General features: G+C 39.7%; 1 protein-coding gene across 2 annotated transcripts in view; it reads left to right on the forward strand.

The window, feature by feature from the left end:
• The first annotated feature begins 7,467 nt into the window (after positions 1-7,467).
• Positions 7,468-26,547, forward strand: part of MRPS5 (mitochondrial ribosomal protein S5) — a 42,573-nt gene continuing 23,493 nt past the window's right edge. For both annotated transcript variants that reach the window (XM_057396924.1, XM_057396925.1), the window contains exons 1-4: positions 7,468-7,580; positions 12,677-12,814; positions 23,332-23,457; positions 23,756-23,989. In XM_057396924.1, coding sequence (XP_057252907.1) covers positions 7,520-7,580; positions 12,677-12,814; positions 23,332-23,457; positions 23,756-23,989 — 559 coding nt within the window. In that variant the 5' untranslated portion in view covers positions 7,468-7,519. The remainder of the gene's footprint in view (positions 7,581-12,676; positions 12,815-23,331; positions 23,458-23,755; positions 23,990-26,547) is intronic.

Genomic DNA, 26,547 nt, shown 5'->3' on the forward strand with positions numbered 1-26,547 from the left:
ACAACTACAGAAACTGAAGGTGAGTAAAAGCAAAGGCGATGCTGTTTTGTACTTCCTTTCTCAGCTGTATCAGCAATTGGGGTGGAAGTTAGTGCAGGCCCAGGACCCTTGTATTAACACCTGGTTATGATCCTAAGATCATAAGAGCAAAGATCATTACAGCCAGGTTATGATCAAAGAGTAGCTCTCACACAGGCTATTTGCACAGTATACTATTTGTCACACTGGTACCCCAGCTGTGGCCAGTGAAAACTTTAGCTCAAACTCTCCTGCTTAGGTGGAATATGAAGGCATAAAAAAAAAAAGAAAAGAAAAGAAAATTATAAACTGCATAAAAAATTTGGTTGGCTTTCTGGGCTGTGAGCACACACTGATGCCACATGTCCAGCTTTTCATCCACCAGTACCCTCAATTCTGTCTTCTCAGGGCTGCTATCAATCCCTTCATTCCCCAGCCTGTATTAACACTGGCGGTTGCCCTGACCCAGGTGCAGGACTTTGCACTTGGCCTTGCTGAACCTCATAAGGTTCATATGCGCCCACTTCTAGAGCTTGTCCAGTACCCTCCGGATGGCATCCCTCCCCTCACATTTGTCGACCATACCACACAGCTCTGTGTCACCTGCAAACTTACTGAAGGTGCACTTGATCCCACTGCCTATATCATAAAGACATTATGTAATAGACAATACAGGGCTTATTATGTCCCTGAGAGTGTGTGGCACTTGACTGGTGTGGGTGGCCAAGTCCCAAAGCCATAGAGAGCTACTGTTCCTGTCAGCACTTTCCCTGGGTGCTCCCAGGAGCAGGGAACAGAAAGCGTTTTTGCCTGTTCTGCACGGAGTGGAAGTGCTGAAGTCGGCACTGGCAGGGTAGCTTTTCATAACATCTTTTACAACATGATCATGCTCACTTAGAATGCACAAGAGAGAGATGTCCGAGATTGCCTTCCAGATGCTGGGATGTCTGAGGCAGACAGTACAGACCAGTCTCACATCTATTCTGCCTATGTTTGTTCTGTATGACAGACCCTGGCACAGTGCAGCCCAGATCACCTCCACCAGTTCACAGGACCTGCAGACAGGGGAAGGTTGGTTTTTGTTTTAATTTTTTGAGTGCTGCATTAATTTAAAGTTTTCTCAATCTCTAACACATCAGGGAAGGAAGAACAAAAATCTCATCACCTCTTTTCTCTAGAAATGTAGTTCAAAGAGGAGATGACATTTCATCTTTTTGATGAATTTCTTAAAAGTCACCTTAGGCAAAATGAGTATTTATTTTGTGCCTGAAAGCATCTGTTTTCTGAGCCATAACTTCTAGTCTCTGCCATTCATAATAGCTTATTTGGCTTACTGACATTCCTTAGAGATATCCCAGTTCCTGGCAACATGTCTACTAGGACTGATTTCTACACACCCTGAACAGGTTCTGGGAGGAGCTCTTAGCACTCCAGCCTCTTAATTTTGTGCTGCTACTAGGGGTAGTTGATATGAGAGTTGACTTTTTGCTTGGTTCTTCACTACATATCTCATGAATGAGCCTTTGGTGTGTAAGTTGAGCTGGGTGTTGCTCAGATGAGTTGCGCAGATAGGAAGCAACTGAATGCAAGATGTTTGACTGCCAGATAGCAGGACAGCCCTGGACAGCAGCCCAAAAGATCTTTGTGTCAGTCAGTTCCCCAGCTCATGATGCTTCCTTGCCACCAGCACAGGAAAAAGGTAAAATCTGTTGGTCTGACATGCATCAATAAACCATATCAATAAAAGATGTATATGGGGTGACTCAACCACAGACACTTCAGTACTTGCTCTTCCTTTTTTAAATACAGGTGCTTAAAGAAAGAAAACACCCCAAACAGTCAAAAGAGCAATTCTAATTTGGGCCCTGTAGATATAGTGCTGGTATTGAATGCCTTTGTCCTGTACAGAATTTCTGCCTTCCTTTGGGGTAACTACTATCTTACAGGATAACCAGTTGCCTGTTCTGTTCTTCATTTATACTCATGTGCCAGATAGAGTCATGGACTTCAGCATGCAAAGAAAAGCTTTGCACTTCATTTCATTTCCTGTGCCATGCAATTATGGCCCTAGCAAGATAGATAGCCTTTGCAAGAGGAGGTCTGCAGATGTGAGTGTCCAGCTTAAATGTAGTTTCTCTTCCTTATACAATTTCTCACTGCATCCTCTGTATCATGTCAGGTTTCGGGGAAGACAAGTGTTGAACACCTGTAGTGAAGCCTGGTGTGACAAACCCCCTGTGAGCTCGTGCTTTTGGATTGTGTTCCTGCCAGCACAATAGTGCCAATGGATTTGTGCTAAGCCCCTGGATTGGTCTGTCACTGCACAAACCTTGCCAGAGCAAATGCCCATGTCCCCCAGCAATGCTGCTAAGTATGGAGTTCAGCAGCAGCTCTTCACAGCCAGAGTCCTCTGTACACCTGAGCACTAGAGCTGGTTTTTGGAAACAACAGCCTTCTGCTTTGTACACGATCCATATGAGACAGGTGGAGCTTGGTTTGTTACTGCCAGCAACAGGAAGGAGAATACATAAACAATGTGGAGAGTTGAAGAGTTGTTTTGTTTACTGCTCCTTTATCTCTGGCTACTGCCATACAGAAATCAGCTATAATGCATCTGATGCCAGGTGGCAATAATATGTAGATCTCAGTGGAAATATGTACATCTTTAAAAGCTTGAGCACCATAGTCAGATAAATGCTGCCTTAGTTGCTGGTCTTAGAGCAGCCTTCTGGGCCTGCCAGACCCTCCTTTTCATGTATGTTTATTTCTCTGTATAACTCTTAGGCTACATTTCCAATTGCACAGCCTTCAAAACAGATGCCTGGCAGTAGCCATCTATTTCAAGAGGCATGTAAATTACCTTCTGTCCTGCCAGGAATTCAGAATACCTTAATGGAGCTGGCCACAGGAAAGCTTCAATCTATTTCCAGCTTTCACTTTGGTAGGTTATTGATAGCTTGCAACAGTGTACCTCAGCAACACAAGAGAAATGGTGGCAGCAGTCACATTACACTTTCCAATCAGCTATATGGTGGTTTTACATTGCTCTGCTAAAAGCCTGGCAGTGGCTTTTGGCTCACAGATGCCATCTCAAAACAATTAAATATCAAGGAATGTCATTGCTGTCTGACTCATAACAGCAATGGCAGAAATACTGAGGCACCATTGGAACTGGAGGTCTGTTTATGACCTTTCTTTTGTCTCCATTTGCAATACTGCTGTGCAATTGCATGTCAATTGTTATGAATGGCCAGTGCACCTGCTCACTTCCCTGCTTGACTCTGAGCCCAACCAGCAGTTGCAAGGCCCATACTGACCACCTATGTATCAAAATTGGAAAAGCAACCAAGGCAGAGCAAGCCTAGATATGTATGCTCTAGATACATATGTTGGTATAATTTTGTATTGGGAAGAAGACAGGTTTTCACCTGGTACCACATCACACAGTGTTGTTAGATGCAGCATCACTACAGCTCCTATAGCTCTGTCATGCATATTTCTGGTAATGTGGACACCTGGGGTTCACATTGTCTCCTCCATAAAACTGATGCTCATGCACAAATAATAATAAAAATCAAGCCCCAGAACTGTTGAAGAAAACAAGTGACAGCAAAGTGTGAAACATATGGACTAAAAAAAGAAGGGTAGAGCAGAGAGACAGAGGGAGAATACTGACCAGGGCAGGAATGTTTCTGTCTACAATTCAGTGAGCAGGTGTATAAAACACCCATTGAAGATCTCAAATTACTGCAAGCTGTCTGGTTTCAGCAGCTCTGCAGCATCTCTAGGTTAGCCAAGACCTGTATTCTTGGCCACTCTCCTTGGCAGCTGATCTTTTGTCCCAGAGATACACTTCTGTAGCAATACTGAAGTTTTACAGCATGGGAGTCTCCACAGACGGGCACAGCTTGTTATCCGGTGGCCCAGGCAGGTAAAACTTGTATCTCCTCTACCTGGGGAAGGGGTTCTTAGTAGGCACATATTCCTGTTCTCTGGCATGCAGCTGTTTCTACCACATCTGGAGGATCTTCCCACTCCTTCTTCAAAATGCCTTGCTTAGCATTGTTGCTAAACAGCTAAATACTCCTGAGGCTTCCACATTATAAGGCCACCCACAGTTGCCTGTGGTGTCTCACCTCAACTTCACCCCGGGAGAAAATTCTGGCTGATTTTCTCAGGGACAGCATCATGCCCAGTGCCAAACAGCCAGTTCTGTTGTTTTGGAAACTTGTTTATCAGAAACTGTTCAAGACACCAGCCTCTTCCCTGCTGAAGCTGACCCAAAGTGCATGAAATCCTTCTAACCCCACTAGGTCTCAGAGCTCCTCATTAGAGATTTCTTGCACATCTGAAGTTCTTACCAAGGAAGAGCCAAAACAGTGTAATGCATACAACTGACATTGCTTTTACAATGGGAAAGCATATACAGAGGAGCTGTAATCAATAGAGATTTACAGGCAATGAGCCAGTCAAAAAAACAGTGTTTAGCCATTGTTAAAAATTAGCAGTCTTGCTGAAACAAATGAGCTAGATTGAGACTTTGCTATTATTAAGAGATAGGAAAACCCTAATCAAAATCACATCTCTGAAATTTTTGTCTGCTGGCATTGGAGTCCACTATTCATCCTTCATTGGAGCAGTCAGCCTGCCTTTGCATGGCCCATTATCAGCCTGTATTGCTGTCCCTCCCAGTGGCAGCACTGTTCACACATCAATGACTAATACTGTATCAAATCTATTTTACTGCCAAGCAAAACAGTTATCACTGGTGAAAAAATCCAAGCATGTAAGGTTTGCTCCAAAATGTAAATGACAGCACGCCCAGATAGCAGCCCTATTGTAATTGTTTTCAGTGCTGGTAGGTTATCAGATACAATAGGATTTTCCTCTATTCTGAAACAGCAAAGTTGCTGATAATATCACTTTGCTGAAAGTATTCCAGTGCTGGACAGACTAGATATGTGTTTCAAGGGACTGCAGTGGGATACTGAAAGCACCAGACTGGCCTGCGGAGTGAGGATTTTCCCTCCTTAGCTTCTCACCACAGGGAGAATGGTGGCTGCACCATGGGGTTTTAACATCAGTTGTTCCCCCTTCACAACATATCACCCCTCTGGGTCCTTTCCCCCACCATGCATACATTCTTTCCTGCCTGCCACAACAACACCATGCTGGTGCTAACCAGGTGCTATTTTGTCGTGTGTTTTCTCTCTAGCTTCTCGTGGAATCACCCACACCAGCTTCTTGCACAGCAATCAAGCACTAGCACTAGGTGCTTTTCTGAAGCCTCAGCCCTAACATAAAGACTTTTGCAGTCTATTTCCAGTTCTAGGGAGAAAACTTGTGATTCAACCAGGTAAAGTAACAGTTCAGAGCTCTTGGAATCCAATTTTTAAAGACAGTCTAAGTGAAATCCTCAAACCATTCTGAGTCAATTCAGAACTCTGTTAACTTTTCAGACTTGGAAGATTTTGTTCCAAGATGATTTAAATTTTTGAAAGACTTTTCTTAAACTGTAAGAGGGAGTAGGAGCAAAAGAATTGTAGTAACACTCATGAAGGAAGGTATTTGCCCACTCCTAGTTGGATCTTGAAGCTGAATGACTAGCATTGAACTCTGGGAACCGGCTTTTAGGGCTGAGTATTACTTTTTCTTCATCTTTTGTAGTCTGTATAGCATAGAGACTGGCATAAACTAGTTGACATGAGACATTGACACTACATTGCCGGCATTAAGCAGCTGTAGCAGTGTAACAAGGTACAATTGCCGAACAGCTATTTCACTGGCTGCATTTTGTTTTCTCTGTGTAACAAATCTGCACAAGGCAAATTCATTCTCTCCAGTAAATGATGTGCAGAAAGTGGCATTTCCATTAGAACACCCAGTGCATAAATAAAAAAGAGAGCTTAATTCTCTATGTGACACAATTACTTCCAAAAGAAAAAACTGGAAATAAATACTGCAGTGAACTTATCTGCAGGAATTTATGAGACACTAATTGGTTTTATCCTTAGTGACACTGCTAGGGTTGCATCCTGAAATACTTGGTATCGCAATGCTGTGAGAATGGGCATATTAAAAGCGCCTGAAGATAAGATGAAAATCCTGTTTAAAAGATTATGTCTAGCATCTATTTTCTGCCAGCAGCTGGTCTGTCAGCACACTACAGGAAATTCTGCTCTACAGTTTCTCAGTGAATTTTTGTTCCATCAGATACACAGCAATCATTGTGTTATACATTGAATATATGACAAATACTGAACACATTGCAGGTTGTGTGCTTCTGCTCACTAATGCAAACTAACTACTGTAGTCTTCACTACTGGAACTAGCACATCAGGAGGAAGAATGTTTATGCAGTATATCAAAATACTTGTACTGCAGATGAGGGCAATCAGACCAAAAACTCCATTGGCCTTGCTGCACAGGAAAGAGAAAAATAAGGGGTGGGGGGTTGTAACTGCTTTGAATCGTTTGTAGCAAAATTTTTCCAAGTGCTCTGAAAAAGCACGAATTCTCTCCCTAGCATTCTGCTGCCTTTTCCTTCTTGGTGTAGCAATTCCTCACAGCCATAGCAGCAGGCACTATGCAGAACATATGATTTCTGCCCCACGAGGACCGCACCGAAGGGTACTTGAACTGCCAAGTCTTCCTGTTACATCTGCTGTGAGATTAGGGTCTTGAGCAGTTCCTAAAGCACATTTGATGCAGGTCAACGGAGAAACAGACCTGCGGGGAGACTGCAAGCAGGGTTTGACAGTGCACTACTGTCAGGCACAGGGAAGCTTTGTCACAGGCAGAGCTCGTCTGCGTTACCACAGCATTTACTGGAGCCCACCTGCCATGGAATACCAGGCACGCCTCCGTGCCAATGTGGCAACGCGGAGCCACAATACAGCTGTCTGCGAGGGTACACCAAATTAACCGAGCACTGCACAGCCCACTGCACCTCAGGTGCGTGAAAACGGAATGGAACCACCGTGACAGACATCGTGACTCCTAGGGAAGCCGTACGAGCTCCAGACAAGAGCTGCCGCCCTGGTGCTCATGCGAACTTCGGGGTCGGGCAAAGCCCAGCACCGATAACTCTCCCCGCCCCGCTGCATCCATAGCCCGGTCCCGCAGCTGCCGGAGGTGGCAAGGGCAGCGAACGCGGCGGCAGCAGCACACGGCGCTCCTCTCCCCCGGCCCTGGGCCACGGGCAGCAATGACAACCGCACCCCTACGTGAGGACAACCGCACCGCCCCGGCGAACATCGGGGTCCTACGCCTGGCTTCTGCTGCGGGGCTGTTCGTCAGCTTGCCTGCTGGCCGTTAGACATGCAGCTTCCCTTTGGGAGGCGGCCGGGCGGCGGGAGCGTTTCAGTAAAGCTGCAGCTGAGCGTGAGCAGTTGGTTTTCTGCACTCAGCCCTAGCTCCCGCTTACCAGCCTGTCGCTTTTTCATCAGGCAGTGCTGGGGGCAGCAAAGGACGGTGGCCGAGAGCAGGGAAAGGGGCTAGTATGGCGGCGGCGGCGGTCGGCCGGGCGTGCGCTTTTGGCGCCTTGCGAGCGGCGTGGCGAGGTGATGGGGAGCGCATGGTACCGGGGGCACCTCCTCGGGGAGGCGGTAATCGCTTGGAGGCTTGTCTCCAGTGGGAACGGCCTGGTACAGGCGGCCTCCGCGGGACCCAGGCCCTGTGCGGTTCCCCTCAGTCTGGGGTGGTGTGGGATGTGGTGTGTGTCCACATATGTGTACACATGTGTACGCGCCTAAGCCTGGAGGGTGGGTTTGTTGCGTCCCTGAAGGCTCAGGGGAGACCTTATCACTTATCACTCTCTATAACTTGAGGTTGTAGTGAGGTGGGGGTCATTCTCTGCTCCCAAGTAACAAACGATAGGACTAGAGGTAACGACCTCAGATTGTGCCAGGAGAGGTTTAGATTGGATATTAGGAGAAATGTCTTCTCTGAAAGGACCGTCGAGCATTGGAACAGGCTGGCCAGGGCAGTGGTGGAATTACTGTCCCCGTAAGTGTTCAGAAAACGTGTCGATGAGGCCCTCAGTGATAAGGTTTAGTGGTGGTCTTGGCAGTCCCGGAGTGATGTTGGGCTTGATGATCCTAAAGGACTTTTCCAACCTAGCTGATTCTGTGATTTGGAGCATGACCTGTTAAGGGCAACCCCCTGCGGCCTGCTGCCAGCTTGCACTGGTATGACCTCGGCAGCGCTGCTAGGGGATAGAAGGAAATCAGAGTGTGTGCTTCAGAGATCACTGTAATACTGAGATGTCTATACATATGCTTATTTGTGTTTTGTAAGCCCTGGTGATGATTCCCCCCTCTATTTTATTAATTTCAGCATGGAAGAAGTACTTTGCTGTTTTTTGGACTCCGCTCCATCTGTGAGACTTTACAGTGGTTACTGTGGCACAGTATTAAATATCTAGTGATAAGAACAACACATAGAGAAGTGGGAGCTACTCGCTACGTGTGTGGATCAGAACACGCCATAGTTTCATACATTCCCTTGTCTGTCAAGTCACTCCTGGTCCTGCAGAAGCTACACGAATCCTCTTTTATATCTAAATAATGCTAATGGGAATTTCAAAACAAACTTTTAAAAAGACTGTATTTTCCTATGTAGTATCAACCTAGTTGCTCTTGCATGTTATTCTCCTCCAGGACAGGAAGCGTAATAAATACCTCATGAAATAAGTAGCTTTACACTTGCATTGTCATCAGTGGACAAGTTTTTTGTTGTCAGTGCTTAGCAGTTACCATATTTTTTTTTCTTCACGTGCAGTAAACATGTACTTCAGATCATGAATGGGCGTTAGGCATGCAGATCTCGTTCATCATTACAGGGTTTGGGGCAGGCCAGCTGTGCCTTTGGAAATCGCTGTCAGTCATCTGTTATCAGCTATGCACCCTGCTAATAGATCTAGGTGAACCTGTCTCAGAATCCTTTATACAGCCTAGGTAGCTTGTGTGCACTTATGTTCTCTGCAAAAGTGATAATGAGCTACATGAATGTGTTTTCCAGGGGAAGCTGGCAACTGAGGTGGGAAGAAAGGCCAGATTATATTGGTAAAAGTATATTCAAGCTTGGTATTAGAACACCTGGGAGCTGAGCATATTTTTGGCTTTCAGTAGAGTATGTCCCTGTTTTCTCCCTCACCTTCGAAGGCAAAATAAATTTCTTAGCTTTTTTGTAGCTTGTACAGTCTCCTGAAAACTTCCTTGCCTCCACTCCTAAAAAAAAAAAAATAAAAAAAAAAACCCCAAACCTAAGCAGTTAATGCATTTCTGGTCTCTTTCCTTTCTCAGGGTAATTGTTAATGAAGTGATGCCCATTCCACAGCCAAACTGCAGTTAAAGGCAGTCCTTGGCATTCAAGGACTTTTGAAAGCAGGCAAGTGCTGTTTCCTTGGTGGAGGGAAACATCTTCCCTGTCTAGTTACAGAGTATATCCTAAGAAAGAAATAATACTTCTTTCAAATGGACCAGGAAGAATAAAAGGCTGCATCTGCTCCTAAATAATTTATTAAAATAATCTGTGACTTCAGGTGTGACCCTCTAACTCTTTCTGGTTTGATTACTTTGGTGTTCCATGCTTAGCCCAGGTAGATAATGACCCTTTCCATACGCTGTGATTTTAAATTTGTGGGTTTTAGCTTGAGAAATTAAGTTCTTTACACCTAAAATTTTCCAAGGCAGCTGGAGGGTTTTTAAAAAGCAGTTTATATTTTATAGTGGTTTTGTTAAGGGATTTTCTTTTTTCTTTTTGTTTTTTTAGTGCTGAATGTATGAATGTATGTAAAACTTTGTATTTAGCCAGCTCTTGTATTTAGCCAGCACTTTAAAAGTCAATGCAGGGTTTTAATTGTAATGTTTATAGCAGGAATGTAAGTGTCACTGAGAAGTTAATTTTATGTTAGTGCAGAGCATGGCTAAGAGAGACGTGTCTTTTGCTGGTGGCAAGACATCAGTCCAGCACTCATGACCTGTCTTGCTTTTATGTATGATTCAGGTTTTAGATAAGAATCCCGTCATATGTTTGGAGGATGCATAGGGAATGGAGGATATAATGGATTAGCTGTACATACTTACATGTCAAAACACTGTTTTATTGAGATGTGACATTTCAGTGCTTACATTTCATAAATTTATTCTTTGCTCTCCTTTCAAAGTATCTCTTCCCTTGGTAGCAGTGTGTGTACAGAAGTGTGTGAGTATATTTTATTAAATACCAGTACTCAGTGTTTCAGACTTTGAGAATCATATAGATTTGGTTAGGTTAGGTTTTGGGTTGTTTTTTTTTTTCCCTGTCTTCCTCCTTCTTTTGTCCTGCTGCAATTCAGAGACCAAGTGTCTCATCTGATGTTCAGAATATGGTCAACAAAGCCCATAGGCTTTCCTAGACATGTAATTTTGATTGCCAGCCCGAAGCTGGTATTCTCTCACTGTGAGTCTTGTAAGTATAAATTGTTCTCACTTTAAAGAAGATTGAATCCTTAAAGAAAACAGGAGATTTGTCACTGGTTTCAGTTGAAGCCAGGATCTCACAATGGTCTTTAGCAAGTTGTTGTGAGTTGTAATAGTTGGATATTGTAGTACTTTTTAAAAATAACTTTGGATCACCAGACTTCTTGAGATCAACTGAAAGTCTTCTGACCTTTTTCTATCACACCAGTGATCATTTGGCTGTTTCTTTTTCTGACATTTGACTTTTTCCTTTTCTTCTGTTTGCTGGCCATAAAATAATAACCTAGCTCACGATGTGGTGAGCAGTAGATTTGTGTGACTCCTTATCAAGGAGTGTTGTGGATGCAAGATATCTGCATGGTTCTGAGGAAATCACCTGTACTGAAAGTAGTCAGAGACTGAGAAAATATAAAGGAGGACAGTATTGTACATATTTGATGACTTTTTAAGCCAGCTGCTTATAGTACTTCCTGGAGACAGAATGTTGGGCTACTTAGGCTGCTAGCCTGAACCACTGCATCTCTTTGTAAGCCTCCAGATTGTTTCTTTTCATCTTTCTCAGAAAGATGTTAAAACTAAGAATTACTATGCCTTTGTATTAAAAGAAGTTTGTTCAAAGAAATTATCAGGAGATATGTTTATTTATAGGCCAACAGGAAGTATGTGAAGTGGGCAAAAGTGTGCCACCTAAAGTCACGTTTGAGGTATGACAAAATATGCAAGTGTGTGAGGAAGACAGGATTAGATTTTGCCAGTTATTTTGAAGAAGTTTCCAGCTGTAGGCAACTGAAGGGTGCAACAGAAAATTATAAATACTGCCAAACAGTGTGAATTTGAATTTGTTGTAGATGCATGGAGTTCTTTTTTAAAAAAATAAGCTCTTTAATTGCACACCAGTCCAAGAAATAGATTACTACCTCATGTAATTTGGGTGAAGATTATTCTCAGATGAGCTGTTAATTTAGTCTTGTAGGTGAACAGTTTGTCATTAAATGTGTATTGAAAAAAAACCCCACAAAACAGCTCAATAATTGTGCGTGCTTATAGAGTTATTATTGTCTATGTAGTTTGTACTAGGAGTGACAACTAGTTCAGTAGCAGTTTGAACTGAAAGGAAGCGTTTGAGTAGTGACTGTAGCATATTGTTTGTATGCGTCTCATACTGTGACTCAGTGATATGTTCTGCATTCTCTGTGAATTTAACCAGATATTTAAGAACCTTCTATTCCTGTTTTTGCTTTTTTGTTTCTAGGCCACTTTTTATTTTGTGAAAATTGATAATTTTTCAAAAATTGTTCATGATGGTGTTTTACTGTCAACTTTAACTTTTTATAGTAGTAAATGATGATAAATTCACATTTTAAGATGACTTTGAATTTTTTTAGATCTTCCTGCTACAGGAATTGATTTGCCTAGAAGGAGCTATTATCCTGACTTCAAAAAATGGTGGTTGTTTTATTGATACTGGATGGTAACAGAACATGATAAAAGTCATGCTTATTTTCTGCTTTTAAAAACCATCTGAAAAGATTTAATTTAAATGTGCTTTGGGAAGAAGTAGGGTTTTTCTATTGTCATTTCCTGAATAGCATGTTGAAAACTTGATTTCAAGACAGTATAGCCCTTTTTAGTTTCTTGAATATGCACACTGAGGTTGCTGTCAACCCATTTCTCCAAGCTGTCAAGGTCCGTTTGTATAGCAGCATGACCCTCTGGTGCATCAGCCACTCCTCCCAGTTCTGTATAACCAGCAAACTTGCTGAGGGTATGCTCTGCCCCATCCTCCACATCATTAATGATGATATTGAGCAGGATTATTGGGCTGATTTCAGATTTGGTTTTCATAGCACGTACAGTATTTTGTAGTATATTTATCACTTTCAATATTGCACATTTTGCTGCAAGGACAATATTTCTACTTTTTGGGGGTGCATTCTCACTCTATCACCAATATGTTAGAAGCCTTCTAGATTTCTTCTCTTTGTGACAATTTCCATTGCAATATTTCACCACCATAACCTCCTGCAACTTGCTTTGCACTTCAGGACAGACGGTTCAAGTTTGATTCCCTTTGGAAATTAAGCTGTATGAGTCGATACTGCTGATTTTTTCTTCTGGTGTGTATATTTGCACTAAATGCTGTTTTAAAGAAGAAAATGGCCCTTATATAAACACCTTTCTGTCTTTATTCTTAGGGTTTGCTTCTGTGCCGGTGAAAGGAAATTGTTGTTCATATTCTAGCCTGGCATGGGCTTTCCAGGCACGATGTTCCATCTCTGCCCCCTGGACTGTGACAGTAGAGCAACGCAGACAAAGCAGTTTCTTCAATACGTGTAAGTCTTGAGTTGGAGTAAAATTATTATCTGTAAAAAAACAGAAGAAGAAAAGAAAATTTTGCTTTGGAGAGATACAGTCATGAAAATCTATGTATAGTAACTTTTTTTATCTATTCTAGCTACCTGTCTCCTAAGATTATAGTTGCAACTACACCTATTTGACAGAAGTGCATGCGCGAGGTCAGTTAATTATCTTTTAACAGCAAGCAAGGGTTTGTTTCACGTCACAGTGAATCAATCCATCTAATACCCATCATTGGGTTGAGGGGGGAAGTACCTTCCCCTCTGTTTCATACTCTTTTATTAAGAATAAATTGTGTGTTTATTTTCTAAATTAATTTTGAGGCACAGGCAGGACGTACCGTTCCAGCTGTGCTGTCTCAAAAAAGAAATAACTAAAATGCAGTAATGTTTTAAACAAAAACCTGTTGACAGTGTCCTGCTAATTGTCTGGCCGGCTGCAGTTCTTTCTTCCACGTGTACTTAACGTAATTGAGAAATAGCTGTTTAAATTCACACTTGGGACTGTGAACTGAGATAGCTGAAGGGGCCATTCCACCTGTTTTGTGGCTCCTTATCCTATCCCAAAGGGGATAAGAAGGAATAGTAAGAACATAATCTCTGCAGGAGATAACTGCAGCAGTTCACAGTTCCTTGACTGTTTATAATCCATCAAATACAAGACTTCTGCAGAATCAGGCTGTCAGAACTGCTGGTGGTCTCTTCCTATTCCTGTCAACATCTAAGTGGCAGAATACTGTGTTTTCTACATTTTTAATGCAGAAAAATACAAGTTTTACTACATTTGCTAAAGAAATGGTTTAAACAGTCATGCTGGTTAGCTGTTCATCTTACTCAGTAAATTCTTATCATTGATTTCAGACAGCTGAGGGTAGGGAGGTCTTGAACTGCAAAAAGCTATGGTGTGTGAACTGGAGGTTCTGCATGGTAAAAGTTTTCTAAGGATGCTAACTGCAGAAAAATATCATGTAGAACTTTTTCTTAGGCACCCAACCAGTCACAAGAGATGAATATGTAAGAAGCTAAACACTGTTGTTATTTTGTTTATCTTAAATTTATAATTTAGCATTGCAAGTGATTGCAGTGTGATTACAGTTTGTAGGTTAGATTGTTTCCTTAGTTATGCCTGTGTTCATATTCATGAAGTCTAGATGAGCTCTGTTTTAGCAGAAAGTTTGCCAGCTGTCTTGTTAGATGACTTAATGAAAAATGTTTGTTAGACGACTGAATTAAAATGTTTGTTGTGATGGCACCTGCATTGTCTGAATTAACAAAATTTTGAACAAGTTATATTTAGGCAATCTACCTGTAACTATTGGCTTAATAAGACGTAACAACTTGGAAGAATATAAGTGTGCCTCCTTTACGTATTCATCAGATTCAGAAGATTGAGGGTTTGTATTTCAAAGCACAGTCTAAGCACGTTTTCTCTTACAGAATTAAAAAAAAAAAATCTTCAAAATTCAAATGGAGTAGATAGTAACAGTATAAATCATTCATATCCTCTAGCAGTGTAGTTGCTTCAGAAGTAGTAACATTAAAAATGCAGATATGACCATTTTATGTGAAACAATTTTCAAGTGAAATGTCAATCGAATGACAGGCTCTTTGTGACTGAGAAAGGTGACCATTCCTTTCTTTCTCATTAGTGAACGTTTATTTCTCTTCCATCATACCTATAAGAATATTAACATGCTCTTGTTAGTAGGCACATCTGTAGCTTCAATGTAACTATTAAAACAGTTTAACTCATTCAAATTGACAAAATTAATGTAAATAAGAGGAATGGCAACTACCCTAGGCACTCTGCGATCCTTACCTAGATAGTTGTCTCCTGCAACTCTGAGACAGAAATATACATGAGTTTATTCTTGTCCTATGACATATTTAAGTGAGTTTGTAATGAAATAATTTTAAATGATCTTGTTATCCCAGGCTTAGCTTCTGTTCCTCCTTTTTGCTTTCCATTGTCCCCACTATGGGAAACAGGTTGGTTTCCATTTACTTAAGAATTTAGAGATGCTTATTTAGAGATGTGGAAGGGCCTGAGGTTTTTCAGCTCATGCTTTAAAAATATATAACTTCCTCTGAAAAATCTTGCCTCCTTTTTCAGTGTGTCTCAGTAGCCCTGGTATTTGCAGATAATGTCTTTATTGTTTCTGTTTCAGTCCAACTTTTGTCTGAGAGGATAGGGAGATCAGTTTTCCTTAACTGTCAGTACATTCCTGGGCTGTCATTCTTCAAAGAAGCGGAGGTACACACAGATGTATTTGCCTCCCAGCTATAAGAGTTATCTTTGATCCCAGTCATTCAAATCAGCTAGCATAATTTTCTCAATATCTGTTGTGTATCCAAGTGTATATGAAAATAACGAACTTTTATTTAATACTGTGACTATATAAAAATCATGCTTTCCAAATCAGAGTATCAATTCCATTAGCCTACCCTTGGGAACAAATGAAAAGACAAACTTAATTTCTCTGTTGCTAGGTGATACATCCTCTTAGTTAGAATACAGAGTAAGGAATAGGATGATTTTTTTCAGAGGTTATAGAACTAGATTGTAATGATCAAGGGAGAATCATTCAGGCCAACAATATAAAATCATACACACAGTAACATGTTTTGTCTCTAGAGGCTTTGCACACTGGAGGCAATTGTACTTGGTATAAATCTCTGTTCTTTCTTGGAAACATCAGCTCCTGAAAGCCTGCTCCTTTAAATTACATTTTACGTTAAATTTTTGTAGGGCTGTGTGAATTTGCTTTGTATTATATTGTTCATTTTTTTTCTGCTGTGCTTAATTTGATCACAGTGATTTTTATTTTTTTTATTCTTTAAGTGTGAACACTCCAGGTAAGTAATTAAGGAGTTACCACGTGTTACTGTCATTGGTATAATATGAAGAGTTCTGATGTTTCAGCATTAAATGTTATAAAGAGATCCAAATATACAACTGCCTTTTTTTTCTTTTTTTTTTTTATTTTTACAAGGGTGGTTCCTGTGTGTCAAAGAATAGTTGGTTAATTGGAGGCAGAGAAAGGGGAGTGAATGTTAAATGCCTTACAGTTAGTTGTACTTAATGGGGAGGGCTATTTTATTGGGTTTTGCTATGTTGCTGTGCAGTGTGACTTTTGTGAAGGTGCTTGGCCTCTGGTTTTCATTTAGTTTTAGGGCAGTGATGTTTTGTTTACAAACCTCACCCAAATCTTTTCTTCGTATCCCTCTGGTGACGCTAAGGCCGCTTTAGTAATTAAAGCAACCTTCAAAACATAGTGGCATTTACAACAGCATCTGTTAGCTAAGTTAAGGTCTTATTTTTTTAATAAGTTGCTACGAAGAAAACCCCCATAATTTCTCAGATGTTTGTCCAGATAATTTAGAGCAATTTTGGTTCCTTCTTTAAGACAACAAGTTTTTAGTCTGTCAACGACTAGGTTTGTAGATGGCTTTATTCAGCACTTGAATTGTGGCTAACTGGAAAATCTCATGTCTACAGCTTCCTGATGACATTGTGATAAAGTGTCAGTTTTGACAAATGTGAAATTCTAATTCCAAGTACACTGCGAAAGCGTGCTTAGGGTTTGCAGTTAAGTGGAGAAATGCACTAAGTCTGTGGAGCAGTATGGATGCATCTTTCAGAATAATATTTTCTAGCTCCAGAGGTTTTGTTGTACTACCATAATATGTAATACAGACATCTCTTGGCGACGAATGTGCAGACACACCTAAACTAATTTTTTAATGCAATCCAGATAATGGGAACTTTAACTTTTTTATATTATATTCTTCAACTTCTGTGATTAAGAAGGTAGCCCCTAAAGCTTCAGCCTTTTATTAGCAAAATCAAACAGAAGCCAGAAAATTTGTTCCTAGATTAGGGTTTTTTTCTGTTTCAGTCCTGTGGCAATTCGGTTAGCAGTGAGAAGTAGAAATGAGCTTAAGTTTTCAGCAGATACATTACAGATATGTGCAGTTCTAATTTTTAGTCTGTGAAGATTACCTAAAACCATCTTAAATCTGTCCCATGATTCTAATCTTTTACATAGCCTAATGTTCCTCTTTGTTGTATTGCAGTAGTCCTTGTCTTTCTTGGAACATTTTCAATGTCCATATTCTTGCAGTGCATGAGACACCACCTGCTATCCAAATTAATTTTGAGTTATTCAGTAGAAGGCTGTCTAGACTGAATGCTTAATATTCTTCACTATTTCTAGGTTTGTATAAAGGCCCTGTAGAACTAACAGATAATATCTGCAGAAGATGACATCTTAAGAGGCTGGAGGCAGAGTTATAAAGAAGAGCACGTGCTTTGTTAAAGTAGCCGTCCATCACTTGCAGGGGTGGGAGGAATTTTTTCTTTTCATTATCTTTCAGCAGAACTTGTATCAGATGTACATCATACACGTCCATTTAGAATGTAAGAGGTGCCTTGCAGTTGAGCAAACCAATGTTTTGAGTGTGTCACTGAGGAAATTCAAGAGTAATCCAGCATTATGTATCATTTCTTACGGACCTACACTTTTCTGCTTGCAGATTGAGGTTGGACACGGAGTCAAGAAACTATGATGTCACATGATGGCAGCCAGTTGCAGTTTGGTGATAAAGGAAGTAGCAAGGGCAGTTCTTGTTCAGGATGAGCACACTGATTTTGACAAAACTACTTTTGAATCTTTTGGGGATATTATGTAGGCTGATGTGATTTAAGCACTGGTTCCCAAAAAGATTTTAATTGTAAATTTTGATTTCCCATAATGGATATATACATCACCTGCAATGATGGTGGTAGAATAATTAATTTTCTGAGATCAGCAGCATGCAGTTTTAACAAAATACAGCATTTTAAATTTTACAGTGATACAGCACCTTGGCATGTGACTGAGGATTCCTTTCATGGTGTACTTCACCAGAACTAGCAGGTTTATGCATCAGTCAGTTCTACTGAAAGGTAGAACTGGATGTGTAGCTTTACCAGAGGTTTGTAAGTTTTGATAATATTTCTGAACAGCATTTTAGTCATTGCTGTATTCCATTTTTCAAACTGAGGAAGCACCTGACCATAGTTCTTTTTGGCCTTGATAATTAGTTTTGGTTAAATTGATGAAAGAGTGCTAAAATATTGTTGTGATCTGTTGTCAAAAATAACAGAAGTATAGGGTAAAAGCCATCAAGGGTTTTAAGAAAAATTAGCTACTATTGGGCTTTGTAGGTTTCTGAAGAAAGCTGTCATTTTACAAGAAAAGCCTAATGTTTAAAACTCCTGTAGACTATTTCAGTTAGCTCTGATGAGACAGGGTTGCAGTTGTCTCTTTTGAAGAGATCATAAATTGGAATAATCCAGCTCTGCCTGTTCCTCTGTGATGAAGCTGCTTAATAAATTAGTTTCATCATATCAGCACCATGATAAAAACTCCTGTTTGATGAGATATCAATTTATTGGCAGTGAAGTTGTCACTAAGAACTTGTTTAATTTAAAAGTGAGTGGATTACTCTGTTCACTTTAATTCCAATAGTAGATAATAGCTACATAGTAAAAGTTTTATGAAGATTAACTTCATTATATTTCTGGACTCTCAGCACATCCTGCTTTAGAAACATGACTTAATATTAATTGTTCATGAACGCTGTCAGAATGACCTTTCTCTTGAGGCTTTGCCTGCTCAGAACAAATACTGAAATGCAGTTCTTAGTAGTGAAGAATTTGTTTCTAAGCTGTCTGGGACATGAACAGACTTTTCACTGTCTACTATACAGTTGCATAACTCTTAACAGAGATGGACATCCTTAAAATGCTAGCCATAATGGTAGACTTTTGAAAGTACGACTATGGCAGAGAATAAGAACGGGTATGGGTTTGTTTTTAACATCTTGCAGTGATGTCTTGTTCTACAGTGAACCTCAAAGGCAGAGTTGTACAAATAAGTAATATATTGTTTTCCCTGTTCTCATCCAATTTCAGCTATACCTAGAGAACAGCTCTTAGGGCAGGCCCATCATTTGCTTTCCGTACCTGTTTAATGCTTGGCCTATTCTTTTCAGTCCTCAGTGATCCCAGTTGTGGTAAGGTGATAGAAATGTGTGTGTTCTCTAAGAACTTACAGAATCCATACTGTTCTTTCAGAAATGTGTTTCAAAATCGACAGATACTGAATATGAAAATTATACCTTAGAGTGATGTCTTAGAGCAGTAAAGTAAAAATGAACTTCTAGAGTGTGAGAAAAACCTCACCTCGTCAGACCAAATGCTCATTTAACTGAGCATCCTGTCTCCAACAGCAGTTCATGCTATTGGAAGAAACTAAGACTTGGATGAGCATGTAGAGATGCTTCCTTAGGAAAACCTCACAACCTTCAGTGATTTGCAAATGGATTTTCTTTTTTTTTTTCATTTATTTCACTTCTAGGTGGCTTGAAATTGGCTGCTTTTGAGCCCATGTAAATGTTCTGACTAGAGCATCTTCTCTTTCCTATGGATGGGTAAGCATGTGTTCTTCAGGGAAGACAAGGTCAATGAAATGCCCTCTGCACCTGAGTATAGTGAGGCTTCTGCAGTTTGGTTCCTAGAGGAGTTGATTTTTAAGCCTTTAACCTCCTTCTGAGAAAAAATGTCTCCTTGTGGTCATTAAGCAGCTGAATCTAGACTGCGTAATTTATCATGCAATTTGTAATAGATTATGTAAGCAGCAGATTTCCTTTGCAGATGCTCTTCTGCGTTTCTTGAGTGTGAAGTATTTTTTCCAAATCTTTTTTTTTTGTTCGGAGATGGCAAACCCACTGTCTGAAGAAGGCAAGGGGTTGAAATGCCATACCTTTTTAGAATTTGTCTGCTAATAAAAGTGTGTATTCCAGGCTGAAATCTGAAAGAGAATGTTAGTGATTGAAAAGACCTCAGTGAGTTCCTTAAGGTAATACAGATGTATAGATGCAACAGCACTAGTGGGCAACAGCACTTTGAAAGATGCGTGTTTATTGTAACATGTTCATTAGCCTTTTTATTATATAATTAATATTAATGTCTTTGGATTTCCACTGCTCTGATGCTACAAGACCATTTGTCATTAAAAAGCTTAAGGAAAAATTGCTTGTAAGTTGAAGTGAGCCTACTTATAAAATTGATTATTTCTTCTGCTTTTATTCCCTTTAGTTTTCCAATTTACTGCTACTTGTCTTTCTCTGTAGTTCATATTCTAAGCAAGCTGGGAACTCATCTTGCAGTAGGCAAAGAAATCTGCTGTTAATCTTTGTTTATCATGATCTAGGATACGGTTTTCTGGTACAGTTTAAAGCGAGTCTTTTCAGTAATAGTTGAGAGTTACTGAGGTGTGATCTAACACTCATCTTCCTCTGAAGTGTGCCCTGGGACTCTCAGGTTCCTGAAATTCAGGGACAGTCTAAAAAGACATGAAATCAAATCCTTTTCAGAATATTACAAACATCTTTTATGTGGGTTAAGAAGAATGGAATGGTGTCATGCAGACTTACTATTCGCAGTTGTTAGCAATCAGCTTGCATAAAGAATGCTCTCAGCAAAATTAAATAGTGGATCTTTTTCTAACTTATAAAATTTTATATATGACACATTTTTTTGTATTTCTTTTTTCAGTTAGTAGCTATGGACCTTTTGGTAACTGAGTAGAAATGTGGGGGCTTTTATGACAGGGTCTATTTTAGTTCTGTAGGAATGCATGCAAAAATCAAAGTTTAAAAAGGCAAAATAAAGGCCATAAATCACTAAGAGATTGCATGCCTTCAGAGCATTTCTGAGCATTTACAAATGCAAAAAGGAGTACAGCAATCCCCAATTCTGTTTTGGGTTTTATCCACTACAGTTCATTTCTCCTGCCTATGTATGTGCTCTTGAATCATTTTCGCGCTTTGCTGCCAAGTCAGATTGATCTTTCTTATGGTCAGGGGTTTTTTTGTTGTTGCTGTGTTGTCTGTCTATTGTAAGCAGTATCCCCACCATTGTAATCTTCTTGACTGCACCCTATCCTTTCCATATTCTGTTCTTGTCACTTTGTCTTGAAATCAGTGTGATATCTGCCATCTTACAAAGAACTCTCGGCTCTGCAGCCTGCAGGCTCCTGATGTTTCATTAAATGCAGCTGCTTTCCAAGCACATGATGGTATTATTATAGACTGATTAGATGAACTGCACTTTGCTACCGAATGTGACGTTTTCATCTGGTCTTAATTTTGTCAGAAGTTGTGCAATGCTTGAGGCCAAAACTTGACTCAGTCTGACCTCATCTCGCGGGATCTGTTGGCATTGACTGATCTCCTTTGGTAGAAAACAATCTCCTTTTGCTTCTTTCCTCTATTGGGATTAAGTGATCTTATCATACAGATATTTAGAATACAGCTCAAAGTGCTGGAGGTTTTTTGAGTGTATAACCAGCTCAGGAGCTCTCTGTTCATGTGTCTCAACTGCTTGTTGCTGCCCCTGTGCAGCCTCCTTGTAGCTGTTACAGCTCTTCATGAGGCCACATGAACTGCAGCAGATTGGGGAACTGTTCCAGCTTAAAAATAACCTGGCAAAGAAAATGTAAATACCTGTATTGTAATTCCAAGTTTCCAGGCTAGCAGGATTATCATGAAGAAAAATAAATTGCTAGTTACACAGTGTTTTCTGAATAAGCTAAGAAGCTTAACATGATAGATCATTAAACTTCCAACTCATGCAAGAATCCTGTAGTCCACTTTAGACCATCAAAAGCTGCATCATGCATTACCTACTTACCACCGGTCTTTTTTTGACTCAGCTTTAATGCAGTGTCATCTTAGGGTAATATTCACTAGCTGTAGACAGCCTAGTACCTATCACCATTTGACCTTTATTGAAAGTAACATGTTGAGTCAGCAGTTAGGTTTTTCTGTTTGGTGAGTTCTGTGCAGCAGAAGATTTTTTTAATTATTATTATTTATTTAGCACACAGATACATGCATCAGTTTGTAATCAGCTGGAAACTTTCTTTAGTGGCTGACAGTTTAGATGCTGTTTTCAAGCCATTTGATACATTTACTGTTGATGGGATTTTTTTAACCATAAACCTGTGTATCTTAGGGCTCACTTGAATGCCTAGAAAAGATAAAAATTTCTTTTCTGAAGTGACTAAAGCCTACCCAGGAACAAATACAATTCTTGCCTCACAGCACATGGGAGCTGTGATAAACGCTGTTATCCATGGGCATTTCTGCTTGTCTATATTACACTTTCTCCACTTGTCTGTAATACAGCTGAAATCTGTATTATACATGTATTATATATTATGTTATTTGTGTATGTAGTACTTTCTAGGCTATTCTGCTGTTGTCCATCTTGAGGGAATGCTGGTTTGTAGCTTTCTGGCCTTGTGTTGTGTGTCCTTCCTTGTGCACTTGCTTTCCTAACGTACTGAGCTTTGGTTATTTGATTCAGGATTGAACTTCTCAAAAAAGAATCACAGTTAGAACCATAGAATAGCTTGGGTTGGAAGGGACCTTCAGAACTCATCTAATCCAACCCCCTTGCAATCAACAGGGACATTTTCATCTAGATCAGATTGCCCAGAACCACATCAGCCTGGCCTTAAAGTCTCCAGGGATAGCACATATACCACACAGTTCTGTATCCCACTTTGAAAAGGACTTTTGGCTGAAAAGATGGGTGTCATATCTTTGTATCTTAATACAAACTTACTCAATAAAAAAATAAACTTGGGCATTTAGTGATACCTCTGGAAATCTTGGATAGCTCATGGCCCTCACCATGTTGTCAGCATAGCAGAGCTTCCCCAGTTTCAATGCATTTGCCAATCTGTGATCAGGACTCTTATGTGCATTAATCTAGCAAGCATGAAATGCTGATGGGAAACTGTAGCTATTTGAGCATAGTTATTTTAATTCCCTTGGTTAAAAGCATTTGCTGATTTTTTTTTTTTTGCCCGATTTCAAATAAACAAAATCAGTTTCTAATTAGAGAAGACGAGATTTAAACTGCCATAGTAACGTTGCCCCTGGGTGAAACACAGCAGCAGATTTATGTTGTTGGTTAACTTCTTGTGTTTTGTGGCTTTTTAAAGCAGGCTAATCCTTGGATAATTTTAGGAGTGATTCAAGTTGGCTGTCATTGATATTTGTCCTTGGATAAGTGCTTACAGGTGTTGTTGCAGAGTTCTAATGAATTATTTTCTTTTAATGACTTGGGAATTAATAACCTTACTGATTACTGGTTAGGAATGTTTGCCTTCAAAGGATTTTCAAAATCGATTTAAAAACCCATGCACCTGCCTGTGTGCCTACCCGATCTCAGTCATGAGTAGAGGCACATCTCTGCACCAGATGTGTATACATAGAGAATCACTTAACAAGGCAGTAATCCTACAGCATAAATCCCAGTGAAGGTCAAACAAGGGTTAACCTTTCAGGTTTGGGGTTTTTTTTTCTATGTTCAGCTTCAGTTTCCTATATAAGCTATACTTGTACAGTGCTTATGAAAGCTTTTTTTATTTCAGTGACAGCTGATGAGCTGTGGAAAGGAGCTTTGGCAGAGACTGGTGTGGGAGTAAGGAAAGGAAGAGGAAAGAGAAGGAAGAAAAAGCTAAGGAAGAATCTGAATAAAGGCCAGGCGATTGGTGAAGGTAGATTCATAAATAAGGGGTTGAAGACATGTCTTGACCTTTTCATGTATAATGTTTCTTGATTTAATAAATTGACAAATTGCTGTTAATTTCTTTGGTGTCAGAACTGCTTGATATATTTTTGTCTTTTTAAAAAAAATCCTGATTGTTTAATGTGCCCTTGGTTTTGAAATACAAATTCTGTATCATAAAACACACTTGAAATATGCGAGAACCTTCCGTTTTTATCGCATTTTTCCAGTGTGCAGCATTTCACTCTTAATCTGGCATAAACCATGTTTTTTCTGTTATTTTTAAGGACGGTCTGGATTCCTCTGGCCTGGTCTTAACGCTCCTGTGATACAAGGTGGGAAAGTCCAGGCAATTAGCCAAAGAAAAAAAGAAGAACGAGAGAGAATTCAGTCTGAACTTATTCAGCAGAGGGATACCTATGAGAAGAGAAGAAAAATGAAAATTAAGAGGCTGGGAGGTTGGAGTGGAAAGTGTTGGGGAGGTGTCATCCTGGATCCTCCTGACCCAGGTCCTAATGGAGGTAAGAAAACTGATTATCTGTCTTAGTCTTACTTTTGTCTTTCTGATAAGAGGCTTGGAACAAGTGAGATCAAGGCTTTTTCTACAAATGAAAATTGATTTTGTACTTCTGTTTTACATGCCCATTCATGAAGCAAGGCAGCTAAATCAAAGAACAAGTGTTAACACAAGTGAAACTTGCTAAATCACAGCTAATATAGCTGTTAGACTGTATATTATAGACTGTAGGATGTTATATTATATTGCATTACAGTGTAACGTACCATGCTGTAGACTGTTACAGGAGTCTTGAAGCACGGAAAGAGTTTTTCTGTTTTCAACAATTGGAGTATGAACTACAGCCATGTTTTGGGTTGTTTGTGTTTTTTTTTGTAGCTTCTTAAAGGATCCTGTGGGATTAATCAGGCTTTTTGTCTTAGTTCAGATAATGAAATGTGGTTAAAGATGATGTAGTTTGAATGTAGCTAGTAGAATATATTTATTTGCTGCAGTGAAATACAGTGAAACTGGAAGTCCTATACTTAGAGTGCTGACCTTAACTTTTTTTTACAATGCTCTGATTCAAACCACTAGAAATTCTGTAGTAGCTTTGTTTAACATTTAGAAACCTAATCCTTTTCAACTGATTAAATATGGAAATGAGTTGTTACTCAGCTGAGTTTTTCTTGTAATGCAGTTAATGATGCTTAAAATATTTAAACATTTTAAGTGTTTATTGTTGTCTTTCATTAGGCTTTTCTAGTAAGATGACCTAAGACAGTTGATTTTTATTTTTTTTCCTAGCGCTGTTGTTTCAGGGTTGTTGCAGTCATTGTGAGTGTTAAGCTTGTTAATATTTTTGGAGCTATTTTTGCCCAGGAATATGTTCTCCCAGTGTAAGCTTGGATCTTGGAACATATGTTGCAACAAGTCAACATAAATGGGAAATTACGTGCATATAATCAGAATTATATTGTTGTTTCACCTTGCAGTCACCTTTGTGCCTCAGTCTTCCTGATGCTTTGTGTTGTTTCTTTTCTGTCTGTGAATATTATCTGGTTACATTCTATTGGACATTAACTAAAAATTCAACCATGCTTTGAGCTGAGCCATAAGGTAGTGACGGCATTGTCCTTCCAGTGTGATCTATTGCCTTTGTCCATGTAGATTGAAGTTTTTGTGGCTTTATGCTTTATAAGCTAATGCCATTATTATTATCTACTACTTCTTTGTTCCCTTCTCAGGTTTTCCATTCCTGTAGCTGGTACAGATGTTTCTGTGGCTTGTGTCACTGTAGCGTCTGAGATACATGGTTTCCCTCAGATTTACCTTGTGCATTTAAGGAGAGTTTGCCTGCCAATCTGTTCAAATATTTTTTTGATTGTCTTCAGTTTTAAGAGCAGTTAATTCTATTTTAATATCAGCATAATGCTTTAGTATACAAATGAAAGATTTCCTATAATTACTTCCCCGTGTTTCATTTTATTACCTTGACAGCAAATATTCCACGGAAGGCAGTGACGTAACAGTGGACTTGGCAACCGTCGCAGAATCTTACAACTGAAAAATAGATGATTTGAGAAATTAATGAATTGTTCCAAATTCCCCATAATTCAGTGGTGGAATATATAGAAAGTTGAGAAAACTTCATATTTCTAGTTTCATACTTTGAACACAAGACTGTGTTGTTTTAAAATTTAAATCTATTTTCAAGTAGTTTATTCCACTAAAAGAAGTGGCAGCTGTTGCAAACAACATTTATGCACATAGGAATTTTATCTTCCGGTGTTTTTATTGATTTTGCTTTTGGCTGATACTGTTGGTGTTGATTACTTGCATTAAAGTTGGCTGTGTGGAGGCTGTAGTAAAGTTGTGCCAAAAAGAGGAAAGGGTAGTACAGTCAAAATAGGCAAATCAAGCTGTCAATTTATATTATAAATTTGCTTGGGAAAAAACAGTTTCTGATCAGTATGCACTGATTTCCTTTTCATCTGCTACAAATTTTGAGGATTTTCTGCTCCCCATAGTTCTTTCTGCATCCTTTTATTTAGGTAATTAATGATTTTGCAGGGGATCTGGGACATTGACACTGGGAAGGTGTTAGGAGGAATAAAACAAATGAATCCTTTTGAGCTGAGACTATGGCATGGATTCCCTGTTGTCTAAGTAAGAATGAGTTCCGAGATTCTGCAGTTCAGCCCTTCCTAGTATTCTGATACTAGAATCTCTAGTAACAATTGGAGGTTGAGCATAAGCTGCAGCTTCCCTTCAGCAGCATTCATATTTTCCAGTGAAAATGGGTCCAAGAAGCTTGTAGAAACCTCAGTGTTGTTAGCCTTCAACATCTGACAAATTTGGTTGAAATTGACCAGTATATTAAAAAGAAAGAGATAATTGGGGACATACTGTGATTATATACACTTCATTCTTTCAGAGGGATCTTCCTCCACTGCACCTCTAATTATTGTGCTAACTAGGAGCAGAGAAGGAACAGTATTGTTCCATTGGAAATAAAACCAATTTTCTTTCAAGTTTACAGTATGTCTTTGCAATTGAAGAGGCTTCAGAGAGGAAACAGGG

Source organism: Pezoporus wallicus, unplaced genomic scaffold (genome assembly GCF_028554395.1).
Source record: "Pezoporus wallicus isolate ANWC-B61680 ecotype Strahan unplaced genomic scaffold, APGP_CSIRO_Pwel_v1 contig_7265, whole genome shotgun sequence".
Classification (NCBI taxonomy): Eukaryota; Metazoa; Chordata; class Aves; order Psittaciformes; family Psittacidae; genus Pezoporus; species Pezoporus wallicus.